At 38.0% G+C, this 17295-nt stretch overlaps 1 protein-coding gene across 1 annotated transcript; it reads right to left on the bottom strand.

The window, feature by feature from the left end:
* Nucleotides 1-7055: 7055 nt before the first annotated feature.
* On the bottom strand, nucleotides 7056-12252 carry LOC141587186 (uncharacterized). The gene is made up of 4 exons (XM_074408627.1): nucleotides 11989-12252; nucleotides 10039-11542; nucleotides 8868-9029; nucleotides 7056-8138 (listed from the first exon to the last, which is right to left on the bottom strand). The coding sequence occupies exons 2-4, from the start codon at nucleotides 11449-11451 to the stop codon at nucleotides 8094-8096; spliced, it is 1620 nt and encodes a 539-aa protein (XP_074264728.1). The 5' UTR covers nucleotides 11452-11542; nucleotides 11989-12252; the 3' UTR covers nucleotides 7056-8093.
* Between the last annotated feature and the right edge of the window lie 5043 nt (nucleotides 12253-17295).

Genomic DNA, 17295 nt, shown 5'->3' with positions numbered 1-17295 from the left:
GTTGTATTTAACGAACCGAATGCATGCGACCAGTTAGATACCCCTTTATGACTGACCCAATAGATCGAGAGATAGGGTAAGTTGTTAGACCATCAATTGAATCGACTAAACTGTGCTAAGATCGAAAGATAGGTATAGTTTAGACCGTTAATCACTTTTCAGAACGAAAGTTAGTATTAGTGATATTAGGGACCTATAGCGAGATCGAAAGGTGCTATTTGTTAAGAGTGGACCGAGAGGACCTCTTTGTTTCCCGCCTCACCTGTGTTGACTCAGACCGACTTAGTTTGCTGCCGCCGAAACTATAATGAACCGATCATCCTAGTACCTCCTCCTTTATCTGTTAAACCGTCTTTTTAGTTTATTATCTTTACTTGTTCTTAGCTATAGACCATCTCAACTCAACCCCCACAATTGTTACCTTAGACTGAATATAAATCAACTAGAATTTACATCTGTCTCCTTGTGGTTCGACTTTGTTACCACTAGCCTAGGTTAGTCTTAATAGGAATTATAAATTTTATCTTTGGTACTCACAACGACGGGTATCAGCTGGGCAGGGTCCTTTAGGCGCGAGCCTATGTGCTACGTAAGTAGCCTCTGCCTCAACCAAAAGTCTGGTTTTGGCTCATTCTTCCCAAGTTTTGGACCATGTTATGCATGATTTAGCATGTTATAGTCATGAAACAAGTAAAGACATTGTAAAAAGAGGATTTTTACATCCTCATACTTACATGCTAGGCTTATGGCGAGAAATCGACGTAAGTGTATCAACTCGTCTGGTCGGAAAACTCGGTTTAAAACCGTTTTGGTAAGTAAAAAGAGTGTTTGTTAAGTTTAGTGATGGTGTAGTGGTCGAGATGGTCGGTCAAGTGATTTAATGCACGATAACGGTACCAAACAATGTGTAAGGCTTGTGTTTACGATCGGTAGGTCATAAACACGTGTCGGATTGTGACTTAGGAAGTCGAGTCGAGAATTTTAAGGGAGAAAAGAGGGGGCGGACACTCGCGTAACCCTCAAATGGTTGCATTTGAGGGGTATTTATAGGAAAATGATTGGTTGTGTGAGTTTTGAGCGACATGGTCACCTGAGCTGCTCAAAGAGGCGCGAGCCATGTAGCACGTCTTCGAGGTGTCTTGTCGCTTTCACACAAGTGCAATCATGATTTGTTCTATCCTAGGATTTGGATGCACATGTTTGGTACTTGACTATGTAAGATTCCGGGAAACCTTAACATAGAAGATTTTGAATGGTTTTTTTTTTGTTTGACTCGGTTTGACTCGTTGTTGGAGTCGGGATTTGAATTTTGAGTCGGTTTTTGGTCTGGTGTCGGTTTTGACTCTAGTTAGTGTCATTGCGACCCCGTCGTCATGCATTAAACACTCCAGGTACTTTTGAAAAGTTTTGAAATGTTTATTTTCGAAATCGTTTTAAGTTTTCCGAAGTAAAGTTGTACACAAACTGTCGATCAAACGCTGCGATTCTTAAGCATGTTGTAGTCCGATAATCATCGGGTGTTTGTTGGAGTCTCAACAAATACTGGATATCTATAGATATATTTTTTATTATTTTCTAATTTGTTTAATAAAAGAAAAAATTAAGTGGAGAAAGTACCATGCACCATATTCCGTGGTGCATGGTACAATTAACCCCTTTGTAAGGACATCGAAAACTGAATAGTAACATGGGAGAGTATCCGCCAAAGTGGTGCACCATATTTGAGTAGTGAGTACCTAGAGGTAGCAATCGGGTCGCTCGGGCGGTTATGGGTCAGGTCAAAGTGGGTCTGGTTTTATTAGGTTCGGGTTGTGTTGGATCAGTGACAAGTTCAGGTCGGTTATAATTCATGTCGGGTCATCTTCGAGTCTGGACATCAACGGGTCGTTGTTAGCATATATTTTGTCTTTTAGTTTTCGATGGGTAATTCCATGTTTAAAGAATGTGTGGGTGTGTATTAATTGAAGTTTCATGAAAATAATTATGATAAATGTCAATTTGGACCTATTTACACCATCTCCTATATACTAAAAGATAACACTCTGTTGTCAAAAAAAAAAAAAAAAAAAAAAAAAAAAAAAGAATAACACTCCTCGAAATAATCCCAGTGAGGATCATCTGTCCCATTTGGTGTCTCATTGTATGTGTCACACCACTTACCTTCTAACACATCAACAAGTTTATCTATTTGCTGCAATATTTTATTTTGCCATAAGTGATGTGTCAAAAGGTAAGTGGAGTGGCACACACAATGGGATGCAAAAGTGGGACAGATGATCCTCACTGAAATAATCCCGCTCATTTTTCCCGCCCAAGTATTTCACATACTAAAATAAATCCACTTGTTATAGTATGAATACCCAATATGTCACTTACCTTATATATTTCACAATATTTAGATCCCAGTTATTATATACCATAAATAACTATTTTCTTATTTTTTTACACAAATGCAATCCCCTATCTACCAGGAGAATAAAGATCCTCAAAAATTAATCCCTCTAAAATAAAATGCTCCAATTTAAATATGGAAATAAAATGGATTTTCTTTAATTAGTAAACTAACTAATCTTTCATTTAAAAAATAACAATCTTTTCATCAACCTATAATATTTTCATCATTAAACTTTAAAATTTAAACTTTTGACTAAAATGACATAAAATTGGTATAAATAAAACTATAACTATGCATAAAGATAAACTGTAATTAATTTCGTGACGAAAAAAGAATTTATGAAGAATTTAAGAAAATTTATAAATGAAATTACTAGCCTTGAGGTAACTAAAATATTTTCATAAAAATACACATTTCATGAAATTATTTAATTACCTTGATTAATTTTTATATTAACTTTTTTTCTCAAATCAAAATACAATTCAATGAGAAACATGAAAATGAATGACATATTAATCTAAAATGTATAAGTAATACGGTAAAAAGTAAAAAAGTCTATATATACTGCGTATGCGCGGGATCTATATAGTTATTAAACTAATTCATTATCGGGTCATCCATCAGGTTGAGTCTATATCGGATCACGGGTCGGGTTGGACCAATTCAGATAGGCTTTGGGTTGGAAAAAATAATGTTGCTATCGGTTATTGGGTTAGCCTCAGGTCGGGGTGGATAGGTCTCGGTTCACCAATTTCCGGGTTTGTTGGGTTGAGTTTCTCGGATCGGGTTAGCTTTCCAGCTGTATAAGAGTACCCTTCCTATTGCCTTAGTCGTCCTTCAAAATAAAGACACATAAAAACAATGTTTAAACATCAACACAAATCAGCCTAAATATTTGGTGTCAATAGTGTTTTACATGAGAAATTCAGGTTAGCTATATGAACGGGAAAAATGCTTATGTGACGTAATTACGAGAAATAGGAATCTATATCGAATGTAGTACTTCGGACTTCATTTGTTATTGAGCTTATATGTATTTTTTCTGAGCTTTTTAAAGTTTCTAAGTTACATTTTAATTTTTTGCCTTCAAAACTCAAATTTAACTGAGCTTATAAGTAACGTTTTTAAGTTATATTGTAATTTTTTGAGCTTAATGTTTAAGTGAATGAACTCAGAAACTTTATAGCAAAACTCAGAAACTAAAAAAAAAAAACTTGAAAACTTTATTATAATGCTAACTACAAAAATGGTAGTAGTACATTGGATATATAATTCACTTGCTGCGAAATTACGACTATGAACATTTATTTGGTGATCCATAGTCCACACTAGGATGGCAAGACAATCTAAATCCTTCCCAGATCTACAGACCGAATATGGATTACAATATTTGAAATCTAGTAGATAAAGATATGGATATATTTCGTATGGTCGAGATCCAGATACTACTCTTAGATCCATTTTTATTTTATTTTCTTAAACAATAAGTTAAGTTAAACAAATAGTAAAACTATATGCTTTGTCTTTTAATGTTTTTTCATAAATCAAACCATGAATTTTGTTTGATTAACATTTTTCGGTTAAAAAAAGATGTTTTTTTAGTATTATTGTAATTTCAAAAAACTTTATTTTTATGTTTTAAAATTTAGCTCTATTATTTGTATCTAATAGAGAAAAATAGTATCTTAAGTTGCAGTAAAATTCAAAAATTAAAATTAATATTTTCATATTTTAAGAGGTAGTTTTCTTTTATTATCAAAAGGATATGAATATATACTAATCCACTCCAGATCCTACAAATCCGGATATGGACATGAAAATTTCAAATCCTGTAAATATGAATCGGATCTGATCTTATAAGATCCTATCCAAATCTTATCTAGATTCTATCCATTGTCATCCCTAGTTGACTCATCTACATAGTATAAAAGCTGAGTTTTTTAAACTCTTCTAATTGGTCCCTTGAATTTAGGGAAAAACAAAGACTTCTCATTTGTTAGAAACCCCACCTTCACCTTTGCTATTTAATTAGCCTCTCTCATCCCACTTTTCAAAGTTTCACTCTCCATATATTAAAATGTTTTAATTTACACTAAAACATAAACTAAATTGTAGTACAAGCATAAAAAGGAAAGTTGGCATATTTATTCATGTGCTAAACAACAAAAACAAAAAAAGTTGCAATATTATAACAATGTTACTCTAATTTCATATAAAAAATCACAATATTTTTTATAAATTGTATGGAGCAAATTTGGGTATATAAGCTAAAGAACAAATAAAATATCATCATAAATCTAAAAAAAAATGTAAGATTAAACAGAAAAATCTCAAAACGATTAGATTTTCAAATAAAAACGAAATAAAATCCTATGAAATAAGTATAGAAAAAACACATTTAAAAGAGTAATTTCTTTTTACTTGGTATCAAACGATTAAAATTGATATTATCATCAAACCTCATAAATTGGAATGAAAGTCCTAAATTATCACAAATCTCGTGAAAACTATTTCAATAAAGACGAATTGAAATCCAAAACATTTGTTGAAGTTGAATAAGATCAAAAGTGGTAGATTAAGAGGTTGTGAATGAGATTCATGCTACTTGGTCTTCTTTTTACTCTGAGGGAGCAATTTAGGGAAGCATTTATTTGGACTTTTATTTTTTACTGCAAACAGAATGAAAAAGGCGATGGAGCAATAGAGTAGTATCGTCGCCTTTTATGTTTAGCCGTTTAGGGTTATTAATTTTAATGGGATGCTTTTTGGGAGTGGGGATTAGCCCAATTCAGGTTATATTCTCCAGAGATTGAATTTTGTTGTGGCTTAATTACGGTCATAATAAATAATTGTTCGCGTATGTGTTTTTGTTAAACGTGTTTAACAAATTGTCATTTAAGATAGGTGTATCCGTTTAAGTTTAATATCAGTCAAAATGTCAAAATAGTATGAATAAGACAAGAGGGTAATACATAAGGAAAAGTAAAAGTATTGTCCTATATGCCAATTGGGACGGTATTTCACCCACTTTAATATTAAAATGAATACTTCCCTTTTAAGGAAGACTAAGTGTTAGCTCATATATTAACGACTTTAAGGTTAGTCTAATGTATCCTGATTAGTTATTAATTTTTTAATTTCGATTCGTTTGGAATGTATTTAGAAAACAAATTAACTCATTGTTCCTGAATTATGATAATCGAATCTCATTAATAGTATAGATATAGGTAAGCATAGACTTGGCAAAAATAACTCGATATATACCTAACACGACACCCGAACTTTGCCTGTAATCTGAATTACATATGACTATATGAGTAAATGACATGACCCGTAATCTAAATTAGGTTTCATGCTTTTAAGTTTCTTATATGTGATAATAATAATCGTAATATCGAATTTTTTTTTCCAAATTTATAATGGTGTCAGAATGTCAACTTTCCTGTAAAAATGGTTTCTTTTTCTTTACTAATAGGTCCTTATACATGGTATTTTCCCTCCAATTTTTACAATGTAATTCATTTGTTTTTGGTACAAGGATTATGAAATCAAATATATATACGAGGGGCTTGTGGGTTTCACGATTTCAACATTAAGGTTTAGTCACACAAATCATACTCAAGTATGAAAATGAGCAATTCATAAGAACAAAGCAAAATTAAATAAGTCATTTCGTAAGAAATAGACTAAGTATTAAGCAACTGCTTTTTTTTCGCATTTTTATTTGAATTTTTGTTCATCTATCCATTTTTGTAAATAAAATTTTAATGAGCAAACCATATTGCATGAGAATCTCCCTTACTACTAAGAGAATAAAACTCTTAGTAATTTTCCCGCCTAAACATATGCTAGAACTATATATGGAAACAATAACAAAATTATATTCATTTATCTTTTACCTCTTTTACAAGAAATAATCATTGTCCCTAATTTATTATGCAATCATTCCATAAATATTATTTCTTCATCAGTTATATTCTAAAATTACGCAAATCTGCTTCTTATGCAATCTTTACTTTAATTATTGTTCATCACTTACACTCTAAAATTACGTAAATCTGCTTCTTATATTATCCTTCATCAGTTACTCTCTAAATATGGTGTATTTTTAAAGGACGTAACAATTTTAAAGTATTTTATTATTAGAAATAAACAAAAATATTAGTTTAATTATTCGTAAATCGTCTTTTTAAATGCGTGGTGTATTGTTTTCGTTATAAGGTTAATATGCATTTTAATTAGATTTTACATCACTTAATTGTATTTTAATGTCATAAATTAGTTTCATGCAATGATAGAGCATTATAGAGTTATTTTTTTATAGTAAAGTAAAAATAGTTTAAAACAAAAATAACTTGACTTAAAGTGTCTCTTGATGATAGTAAACTTTTATTTTCTACCTCTTACTAAGATAATATTAGTACATTATAACATTAAACTGTAAGTACAGTTAATTTATGCAATTAATTTAATAGAATGTCTCTTTATAAAACAAAACTAAAAAATACCGTGCTGTAGCACGGGCTCTACACTAGTAAAACTAGTATATATAATCAAGTTGAATTGGTGAATTAAGAAGTTTTGTGAGATATGGAGCTTACCTAAAACAAAAACACCAGTTACTTGCCAGATTCTTGCATCATGGAACAAAGAATTAAAATGTCGGAATATGAACTACTCCGTATGATTAAATGAGAATGCCTTAGTTAAACTGTCCACCGCGTTGTAAGCATCACTAGAATTACCATAGAGAACTACATCAAGGCAAGCATCAATAGCGCATAGCTCAATTAAGCCAAAACTGAAATATTCTAAACAGAAGACATTTTACACACAAAACAGTTTGCTCGTGTTTGAAACATAAGCACTCAAAGAAAACACAAATTCTCCCTTATGACGGAGGGTATCCGTCACAAACTTGTGACGGGTACCATATTGTCTCACACAAAACCCATGGGGGTGAGAGAAGGAGCACATGGGGTGGGTGCCCACCTTGTCCCCTCTACCCATTTCCACTCACAAAATACCCGTCGCAAGGGAGACCTACTGCAAAGAAAATGATTGCCTTAATTATATTTCTTTATTTCATGCATTTCCTCAGCTCCACAATTCTGTGATCATCGCCCGCACTGGCATTCTGAATTACGGAGTAGTTTTCTTTCCATGGTTCTCATAAATACCTGGTACAACAGGATTCCCAGACTCTTCCCTAGCCAAGAAAACAATGATATGATTGATTCTCTTCAAATTTGTTCAGAAAAATGCCCCTGAATGGCGGAAAGGATGATTCTTCGCTGTCTCAACCTTAGTCAAGACATCCTGAAAGATACTGTCATTATTCCTCAGGGTGTGTTTTTGTAAGGAAAGCATAACACTAAGCTTTCCCCGCTGATACCCCGCCGCCCGAGATCAAAGCTTTCCGATTCAGATTGTTTAGAAGCTTCTCGGCTTTTTCAGCATATTTAAAAACCTCCTGTCCTCTCTGCCAGAAAAGTTCAGTTTTGTCCGTGTCATGAAATGCCATGTTATGTAACATGCCATATTGCCATCTGATAAATTCTTTTTTCACATGTAAAGGAGCACACTACGAGAGTACGGGGTGCCTGAGAGAGATAGTGACAGGCTTCAACATTGGATACCGCTTCGACGAAAGTTTGAAGGATCCAGTCCCAAGCCACCACATTCATCATAAAGGATACTATGGTGGTTCTTGTTTTCTAATTCTCCCAAATGGATTGTTGTGCTACACAGGTAAAACCAAGAATAATTTGTCACCAAGGGACCTAGTGGAATGAATCAGAACATGGAAACTTTCCTATGAGACGGTCTTACCATAAAGTTATGGTCAAGTTGTCAAGCCTAAGAAGACTTCATGATAAATAAAGAGTTCGTGAGATTTAGAACAAAACACCAAAATCAAAAGGCAAATCTTTGATAAACTTAAAAGGACACTTTTTTTATTGTAAACCCTACTAGTCCAATCATAACCTTATGACCTTGAAAAATTCTTGTATAAGACGGGTGTATCCGTCTTAAGCTTAAACGGGTCAAATAGTATGAATACGACAAAAGCATAATGCATATGGAAAAGCAAAAGATTTGTCTTAAATGCTCAAGTTGGATGACATTTGACCCGTTTTAATGCTAAGATGGTTACCAACTTACCATCCGTCTTAAGGGAGACTGACTGACCTTGACTTTTGAGAAAAATGATTGTTATGAAAGTTTTCATAAGCAAAATACATGGTCTCCTATCTCCAAAGATATACACACTGACTATTGACCAAGTGCAGCCAAGTATTAGAAGCTCTGAATCACTGAACAGAAATTGAATTAACTTACAAGTTACAAGAGAACATTTCTTGATTGAAAACTTGAAAGTTTGCGCCTGTTTTCTTAAAATAATACTCGTATAAAAAGCTGGAAATTTTGTCTTCATAAACACAAGGAAAAAAAAAAAGCAAAGACTTACAAAAGCTGGTGTGATATCTCTTATTTCAATCTTCACAAATGAGCAGAATTTGCACCTAATTCCAATTTCATCCTCAAGAATCAAATAGTGCTTTCCTTGACGGCACAACTCCGTTGGCACAACATCACTTTCATAGACAAGAACATTATCGTCTTCTTTGTCCTATGATTCACACACATAATGTGCTAGTTAAAATTAAAAGAAAAGGTCTGACAACCAGAAAAGGACTTATCTACACTACAAGTCTTGGCCATCCAAACAAGATAGCAACAGCAGGAATAAATCATGTGTATGTACACGATTAGAGTATATAAACTACAAGTCTGCAGAATTCAAGAACATAAAATTCAACAACAGAATATGCATGTAATTGTTTCAGTACAATTATCGTCATTATTGACAGCATTACTATAAGTCCTCCAGTTCAATGAATAAACCTCATTTGACCTTTTTCCCCAGTGAAATGATGAGAGTATAAGTGTATAACTAAGGAGATTATGCGGGCTAAGGGGTTGAAGACAGCTTTGTGCTTAGCTTACAAGAGAACCACTAAACTCTGAACCATCGTTCCAAGAGAAATTATTCACCGCTAATGTCAGAAATTCAGCCTAACCTAAGATGAACTCAAGAGAACGATTTAAGGTAAGAACTAAGAATGGAACATGTCTGTTTCAATTAAATTGGTTCATCATAACAGGACCTGTCATACGAGTTGGGTTAGGGTTATCAAAATATGGAACAGGTCTATACAAGTGCAAGTCAAATACGTTACCACCTTCCAACAGTCGTAAGAAATCGTACATAAAATTTTTATATACCAACTAGGCGTATATGCCTTTTATGCAGTGAAAGGTAAAAGATCATCATCTGTTCAATACCTTTCACACAGAACCAAAATTATGATATAATAACCATATAATCATCAATTCATCATCATCAAGAGCTTAGAAGCATGTTAAATGTCACACAGTAAACTCCCAGTCAGCTGTGCGCTAAATAGTACCCCATGGATTCTTTGAAAGCTTCCTAGGCCCCTTTTTGTAACATTTACTCGGACTACTGTTTTTTTTAATGAAAATGACCAAAATTCTCATTCACTACAGCCTCAAGTAAGAATATATCGGAGGGTTTATAGGCCCAACAAACAAATATGGTGATAAGTAAACCTTACCGGGAGAGAAACTGAACAACCAGCATCACAAGCTTGAAGAGAAAAATCTAGATCATTGAAGAGCCTTTCTATTTGTTCTTCATCATCGGACTTCTGTGGCAGTGAATTATGGACCGGGAATCTGAACTTTAAGGGAAGATACCCTTCACTTACAGAAGATTCAAAGGTCTCCAACCTGGCATTGCCATTATCCAAGATTGTGTTAAGCATAATGTTCTCAACCTCATCGGACTTCTCTGGCAGTGAATTATGGACCGGGAATCTGAACTTTAAGGGAAGATACCCTTCACTTACAGAAGATTCAAAGGTCTCCGACCTGGCATTTCCATTCTCCGAGATTAGGTTAAGCATAATGTTCTCAGCCTCATTAGTCTTGAAACTATGTGTTTTCTTTTTAAGCCCAACCTGTTTCTCACCATTCCTACTCTTAGGAGGCCTCCCTCTTTTTCTCTTGACAACGTTCTCACCTCCCTTGTCATCCTTGGGCTCTGCGCTAACCTCAGGCTTATTAATCCTACCTAGCCGACCTCTCCTTCCCGAGGTACCATTTTCACAAGACGTGGTGTTCTCGGAGACATGATTGTTCCGCAATTCATCACCATCTGAGCAGGAAGATGATCCATCATCAATGGTGACAGGGTGACTAAAAGTACCATTCCCTCTTTTCTTCCAAGACAACTTGGGTTTGAGATGAGACCTTGTTCTTCTACCCACAAAATCTTGTTGTCGAGCATTGTTCTCAGGCTCTTTAGGCAAAAACAACCCATCAAATCTACGAAAAACACCAATATTTGAGATTCTCCGTTTTTTATGTCTATCTTTTCTCTTCAGTATATTACCATTAGAATCCTCTCCACCCACCTTAGCATCACTAATCTCTTTTCTATCTTTTCCACTAGATGAAGAGCCTAAACCAAATACTTGCTGTGAAAATAATCCAACTGTTTTTCTTGAACTTCTTCCTTCATCTTCGGCTCCCTCACAAAAACTAATAGTCTCACCATCAGAGTCAGAAGCAGTTGCTGATGAATGACTTTCATAACAATAATCAGGGTTCCATTTCTCTTCAAGTATTTGCAAGGAATCATCACTATCCCCGACATTCCCATCACAAACAACTTTGCTCTTTTCATTACTATTATGATCATTATCAGCACCGCCTAAACTACGATTTTCCCCAACACTAATATTGTGGTTAACGGAATTCGTCCCAACAGCATTATTAACCTTAATACCCTCCTCTCCACAATCATCATTGTCATTATTAACTACCCCTAAATTAACATCTTTGTTCAGCCTCTTCCTCCACTTATTTCTAGCATTGAACCATCGCTGCTTTTTTTCCTCACTCAACTCCTTATCTTTTATGGCTTGTTGAAGACGCGTTCTTCTACCTACCGGTGTAGACTCCATTCTTTTCTTTTCTTTTCTTATTCTATAAGAAACCACATCAAAAGGAAAGGAAAGGAAAGGAAAGAAAACTATATAGCCACAAAGGATGAATCTGCAGCAATTACCAACATAGAATCATCAATTGTCGTTCTAATTTTCTATAAACATGCATACAACAACAAGATTGCCCCAATGCCTCGACAGCTTCCGCAAAATTGCAGGTGAGGGACTGAGGGAGGTCGTATGTAGGCAGTCTTACCCTTACCACAAACATGCATACATCATAATGACACAAAATAAGTCAAAGTAAACTATCTAATGTAACAACATTATGAATGAGAGTACTCATAAATCATGCCAAAATCAATGTCCATTGTCAACTGTGGCGGACCTTGGGGGAGGGTTAGCGGGGACGCTCGCCCCAATGACATTTTTCGCCCCCTAAGTTCAAATCGTGCCTCCGCCACTGAGTGTGAAATACTCATAAATCATGCCCAACACAAGTAGCAGTAGTAGTAGAATTAGGAAAAAAAGAAAGAAAAGGGTAAGCAGAAAAACCTTTAATAATGAGAAAAAGAAGTAGAAATCTAAGAATGTTTAGATGAACCTCAAAAGAGCAACAATGGCGGAAGAAGTAAATGAAGAAGAGACAAGTGATATTTGTATAAATAATTGTGGATAGAAGAAGGCAATGAGGGACGAAGAAGAGCATTAGTTTGGGCAGAGAAAGTGTAAATAGCAGCAGAGAGAGAGAGAGAGAGAGAGAGAGAGAGAGAGAGGGAGAATGGACATGCAAAGAGAGAAGAGAGGGATTTCAATTTTGAAAGCTCTATCTTTTTCATTTGGTCTTGGTAATGACGAATTAAATTTGTTGCTTATTTGTTGTCCTATTTTATTTGATTTGTTGTTTATTTGTTGTCCTATTTTATTTGGTGTATCAGTTTATTATTGTTATTTGGATTTTTTTGTCAAAAACTACCTTATATTTAGATGTATTTGTAAAAATACTACCTTATATTATTTTTCTTGTTTTAGACTAGCTTTGTTTTCTCATTTTTTGGTCAATAACTATCTACGCTAAGAGTTTAGACATATTTGGTCTGTTTTGCGGTTTTAACCTATCTCACATGACTCTTTTATGTTTTAATCTTACTTAGGCCTGATTTTGGGAAGTCATGATGTACTTACGCTTAACTTTAGTAGATGTTTGTAGTTATTATTGAAATGTGAAATTCGTAAATTTTTCTCATCTGAAGTCAAATTGTGGTTTGAATGCGATTGATCATTTTTGTTTGATGTTAACAAAGACATATGAGATAGGTTAATGTGACTAAATCGACCAAATCTTACCATATTTTCGGCATAGGTAGTTATTGATCAAAAAATGAGAAAACAAAGGTAGTCTAAAACAAGAAAAATAATATAAAGTAGTGTTTTTACAAATATCTCTAAATATAAGGTAGTTTTTGACAAAAAAAACCCTTGTTATTTCTATTTTAAGAATGAATTTAATGAGTAATTTGATCATTTATACTCAATTTGGTCCAGTTATCATTCAATAATTGACTTCTCCCTCTTTTCTTAGTCCACTTGTTATTTAATAATCAATACCAATATACTGAAGGGAGTATATTAATTTGTAATTCAAATCTCACTTTAAATCAAATTATATGAATTCATTTTAGTATTCGTATGGATAAAAAAGGAAAGTACTTCTACATATCTAAGTCAAAGCTTTAAAAATAATCCAACCATTTATCTATTTTATACTTAGAGTCGGTAATCGGGTCACTCAAATCGGTTATTGGTCGGGTAAAAGTGAATTGAATCATATTGGGTTCAGGTTGTGAGTTGTGTTAGGTCAATAAGGGGTTCGAATCGGTTACAATTATGCCGGGTGATTAGTTAGGTCATCACGGGTGACAAGTCGATCGAGTTCTTTTCGAAGGTGAAGTTATTATCATGTATTCTATCTTATGTGTAATTTAAGATTGATAACTTCATGTTAAAGTGATGTCTAGGCGTATTTATGTTAGTTTTTAGTGAAAACAATTAAAATGAATGTTAATTTGACAATTCTTAAGCTAATTGGCTATCATATCATCGATCGAATTTGGTCAATATAAGTGTTCCGGGTGTAATTCCAGAGCAGTGTTGTTTACCACGCAAGCTTGGTGAATGGATGTCCCTCCTTGCCTTGACTCTTCCTCTCGGTCTCTCCTGAAACGATGAACAAACTGAGGGCTCGGCTTTGCACCGAGCGTACTCACTCCGACGCTCCAGTCAGTGAACTTAAAGGGATTAAGTTGTATGTTACTTGACAAAAGTATATTGTAGAGAGATAAGGGAGATTATACCAGATGAATAGTGAGTTTTAGGTTAGATTGTGTATCCTTTCCTCAATGAGGGTTGAGGAGTATTTATAGACTTTCACCTTTTGTCACGTAGTGGCCAAGTGGCCAAGTGGCTAGCAGGTGGAAAGACTGATCTACCCTCGGCCGAGGGACCCATGGCAGGCCGGCGGGCCCCGTTGACTCCATGCCGAGGGGTCTTGGATATGAGTACGCGGATATGTGCCCCGGCTGGCTACTTGTCCCACCGAGACCCAAGAGACAGCCGACAGCCGTCGGTTAAGCAGCCGTCTAAGTCGTTGATTTGTTTGTGGATATCTTTGACCTTGCTTAATATGTTGACTCGGTCGGCGGTGCGATTATGCCCCATCAATTTGCCCCCAGCGTAGTCTATGCCGTGGTATGGACCTTCGATGAGTGTTGAGCGTATTCTGCGCAAGTTGAAATGTTCTGCCCCGACTTCTTCTACCTCGGCTTGGCTCTGCTTAGGCCGTACCGTATCATATCCCCCCTCCACATGGATGTGTAATGGACATCAGATGTGGAAAAGAAAGTGGCGCTGGCCGAGACCGAGGTTGTGAGTGCCGTGTGCTTTTGATTGCCCTCAGCCGGTGCTGCCAAGCTTGGTTGAATCAGCGGGCCGTTTGGCAAGTAGATACCAAGGGGCGTGTTGAAGAAGATACGTCGATTGGCATTCTGTCAAGGAGCGTGTTGAAGAAGTTTTGTAACTGTTTGTCGATTGACATTTCATGGCTGCATGCTTGACATGTGTCTCGTTGTTGATTGGTTGACGCTTCATGGGCTTTGCCCTGATTGGTCGGATTGAGTGGGCTTTGCCCTATAAATAGGAGAGTTAGCCCCTGAATTTGGCCTTCCAAATTCATTCTCTCAAAAAATTTTCTTCTTCTCGCTTAGTTTTCTTTGACGAAACTTCTCTCTAGTCTTCGAAGCGTTACTCGGCGTAACACTCTACCCAAGGTAAACAAACAAATTTTTCAACTTTTAATTGTTTAAGTTTCTTTGTTGTGAACATGTCTTCTGCTGATGCCGGACCTAGTAATCCTGCGCCGGGGGGTTCCCCGTCGCGTCTTGATGAAGAGGAGGCACTAGCCGCCGTTCCGATAAGGTCTGGGGGCCCTAGGTCTCCTTCTCCTGAAGTTGATCCAAAAGTTCTGGAGGATTGGGAGAATGATGATGATGATGTTGATGATGACGGTAATGATGAGGAAAGGGCTCATCCTGATGACGAGAGGTCGTACGTCCTGGATCACGGCGACGCCTGTAAGATCGGCCCTGACCGTGCTTGGACCCACAAATTTGCCAGTTGTTCTGGTCCTGACTTCTTCGAACATCATTTCTCCTTCGGCAGGGAGTATAAGATTGTTATTCCTAGAGGGGGTCAGGCCGTCTGTTGCCCTCCTCCGGGCTGTATCGGCGTATACATCAGACACCTGGAGTGTGGGCTCCGGTTTCCTCTGAATGAATACGTTATGGCCATAATTAAAGCCATGAACGTCGTCGTGGCCCAACTGCACCCGTTGGCCATTAGGACTATAGTCGGCTTTGTGTGGCTCTGCCTTTTCAAGGGGGAGGTCCCAACGGTTAACTTATTCCGCCGGCTTCATCACCTTCGGCCGTCGGCCCCGGTCGCGTTGGGTGGTACAGCGTGCGAGACGGAGCGGGTTACGTCTCCGTTGATAAGCTTTCTTCCGCAAGGACCGGAAGGCGCGGTGGGTGTACGTTGAGGTTCGAAGGATTATCCACTGCCCGGTCCTTCCAAAGACCGCGTCAATTTGCGATGCGAGAGTAAGGGGGAGCATGACAAATGGGTCTCTCGGAGTAAGCTTAAGATGGACGCCAGTAGGGTCCCTTTTAATGCGGATGAGAAGCGGGCGATGAGGCTGTTTGAGGCTGAGAAGAATGGGGTGCCGAAGGGATGGATGCCCCCGACGAAGATCATTCTTCAGGATGAGCTGCTCTGTCACGTCGGCCTCATACCGGCCCTCGAACGGGGTGAGTGGGGTCGGTGTGAGGCCCATCTCTGCTTTTAATGTTCCTGTTTTTTGAACTTTGATTTATTTCTTCTACTTAACCCTTGCTTCGTTTCCTTTGCGGGCCGTTTTGGCCCGGATGCATCGAAGATATCCTTAGGAGAATGGGACTTGATAAGGACAAGCAAGTTGTTGATTTGCATCCTAAGGCCCAGGACCGTGATCGCAGACGGCGCCAAATGATCTCATGGATCGGCGAGCTGAAGGGCTTAGATACGACGGCGGCCCGAGCGAAGGTTGCTGTAACATACCGCGCCGAACGCGAAAGACAAAGTCTTCGGCGGCGACGCGTCGACATCGATTCCACCTCCACTCCCTTCAGGTCAAAAGGAGACGGTGGAGATCGTTGATATCACCGAGGAGGAGGTCACCTTGGCAGTGGAATCTCCTCTCTTCCGCAAGAGAAAAGAGACTACTGCTGCCGTTCTTTGCTCATTACTACTACTGCTAGGCCTAAAAGAAATGGGTCCTCCGGCCAAGAAGGCCAAGCTCGGTACAGATCTATCCCGTGGCTCGGACTTAGCTTCTGGTTCATTAGGCGTTCACGATGACAGCTCTACGGTATGTCCATGAATGTTGACATGGATGCTTTGATTGAATTTTTGTAGATCAACCGCGCCGCCTCTCCGGACACACCGTTGAACGGCGTCCAGAGAAGCGACCTGCGCAGACGGGTGGTAAAGATGCCACCGTCGTCTCCTCCTTCCCGAAGCCTACCCCGCCCATTAGGTCGGAGGGCCTAAGTTTGTCCGGGATCTTTGTCGAAGTGGGCTGAGGTGGCCGGTGCTCATATTATGGAGCAAGAAAAGGTCATGGTGAAAGTTGCCCCACGGCTTGATCGGCTCGGGCTTGAGCTCGCCGGCGCGAGAAGGGAAGCCGAGGCCGAAAAGGCGGTCCGTCTTGAGAGAAAACTTAGGGAGGACGCTGAAAAGGCGATCCTTCTTTGAGAGAGCCAAGGCTGAGGCTGCAGGGGCTGAAGCCGCTAAGCTGCTGGAGGAGCGTAACAAGCTTCAGGCCGTCGCCGACTTCAATGCTAAGAAGAGGGAGGAATGGAGGTCCATGTTTAAGGCCCAGGGGAAGGCGCTTCGGGATAAGCGAGGCTATCATCGCACGAGAGGAGTTGGACATTGAGACGCTCCAAAGCAAGATTCTTCCTAACATGTGCGCCCAATACCAGGACCTGGCCGAAGAAGCCGCCAGGGAAGTGATAGGGGAGCTCTTTCTTGATGGCTCCTTTCCGTGGCAAAAATTTGACGAGTTGCTTGATGACAAGCTTGAAGCTAAGGAGAAGGTCGCGGAGGCGAAGGCCGCTGAGGAGGCAAGGGTGAAGAAGGAGGAAGAGGAGGCCGCGGAGAAGGCGACCCATGCTAAGAAGGCGAAGGCGGCCAAGGAGGAGGCTGAGAGAATGAGGGCAGCTGAGGCTGCTGAGGCTGAAGCTGCCAAGACAGTTTCTGGGTCGCCTA

This window comes from Silene latifolia, chromosome 6 (assembly GCF_048544455.1).
Source record: "Silene latifolia isolate original U9 population chromosome 6, ASM4854445v1, whole genome shotgun sequence".
Lineage (NCBI taxonomy): Eukaryota > Viridiplantae > Streptophyta > Magnoliopsida > Caryophyllales > Caryophyllaceae > Silene > Silene latifolia.
This window is presented reverse-complemented; position numbering and strand designations above follow the sequence as displayed.

What these genes read in the sequence shown, in the direction of transcription:
- LOC141587186 (XM_074408627.1), bottom strand. Translation starts at nt 11,451, where the DNA reads ATGGAGTCTACACCGGTAGGTAGAAGAACGCGTCTTCAACAAGCCATA. An exon ending in GTTGTTCAGTTTCTCTCCCG is followed by an intron (nt 9,030 to 10,038) that starts GTAAGGTTTACT and finishes TGTGAATCATAG; the next exon opens with GACAAAGAAGACGATAATGT. An exon ending in GAGATATCACACCAGCTTTT is followed by an intron (nt 8,139 to 8,867) that starts GTAAGTCTTTGC and finishes TTACCTGTGTAG; the next exon opens with CACAACAATCCATTTGGGAG.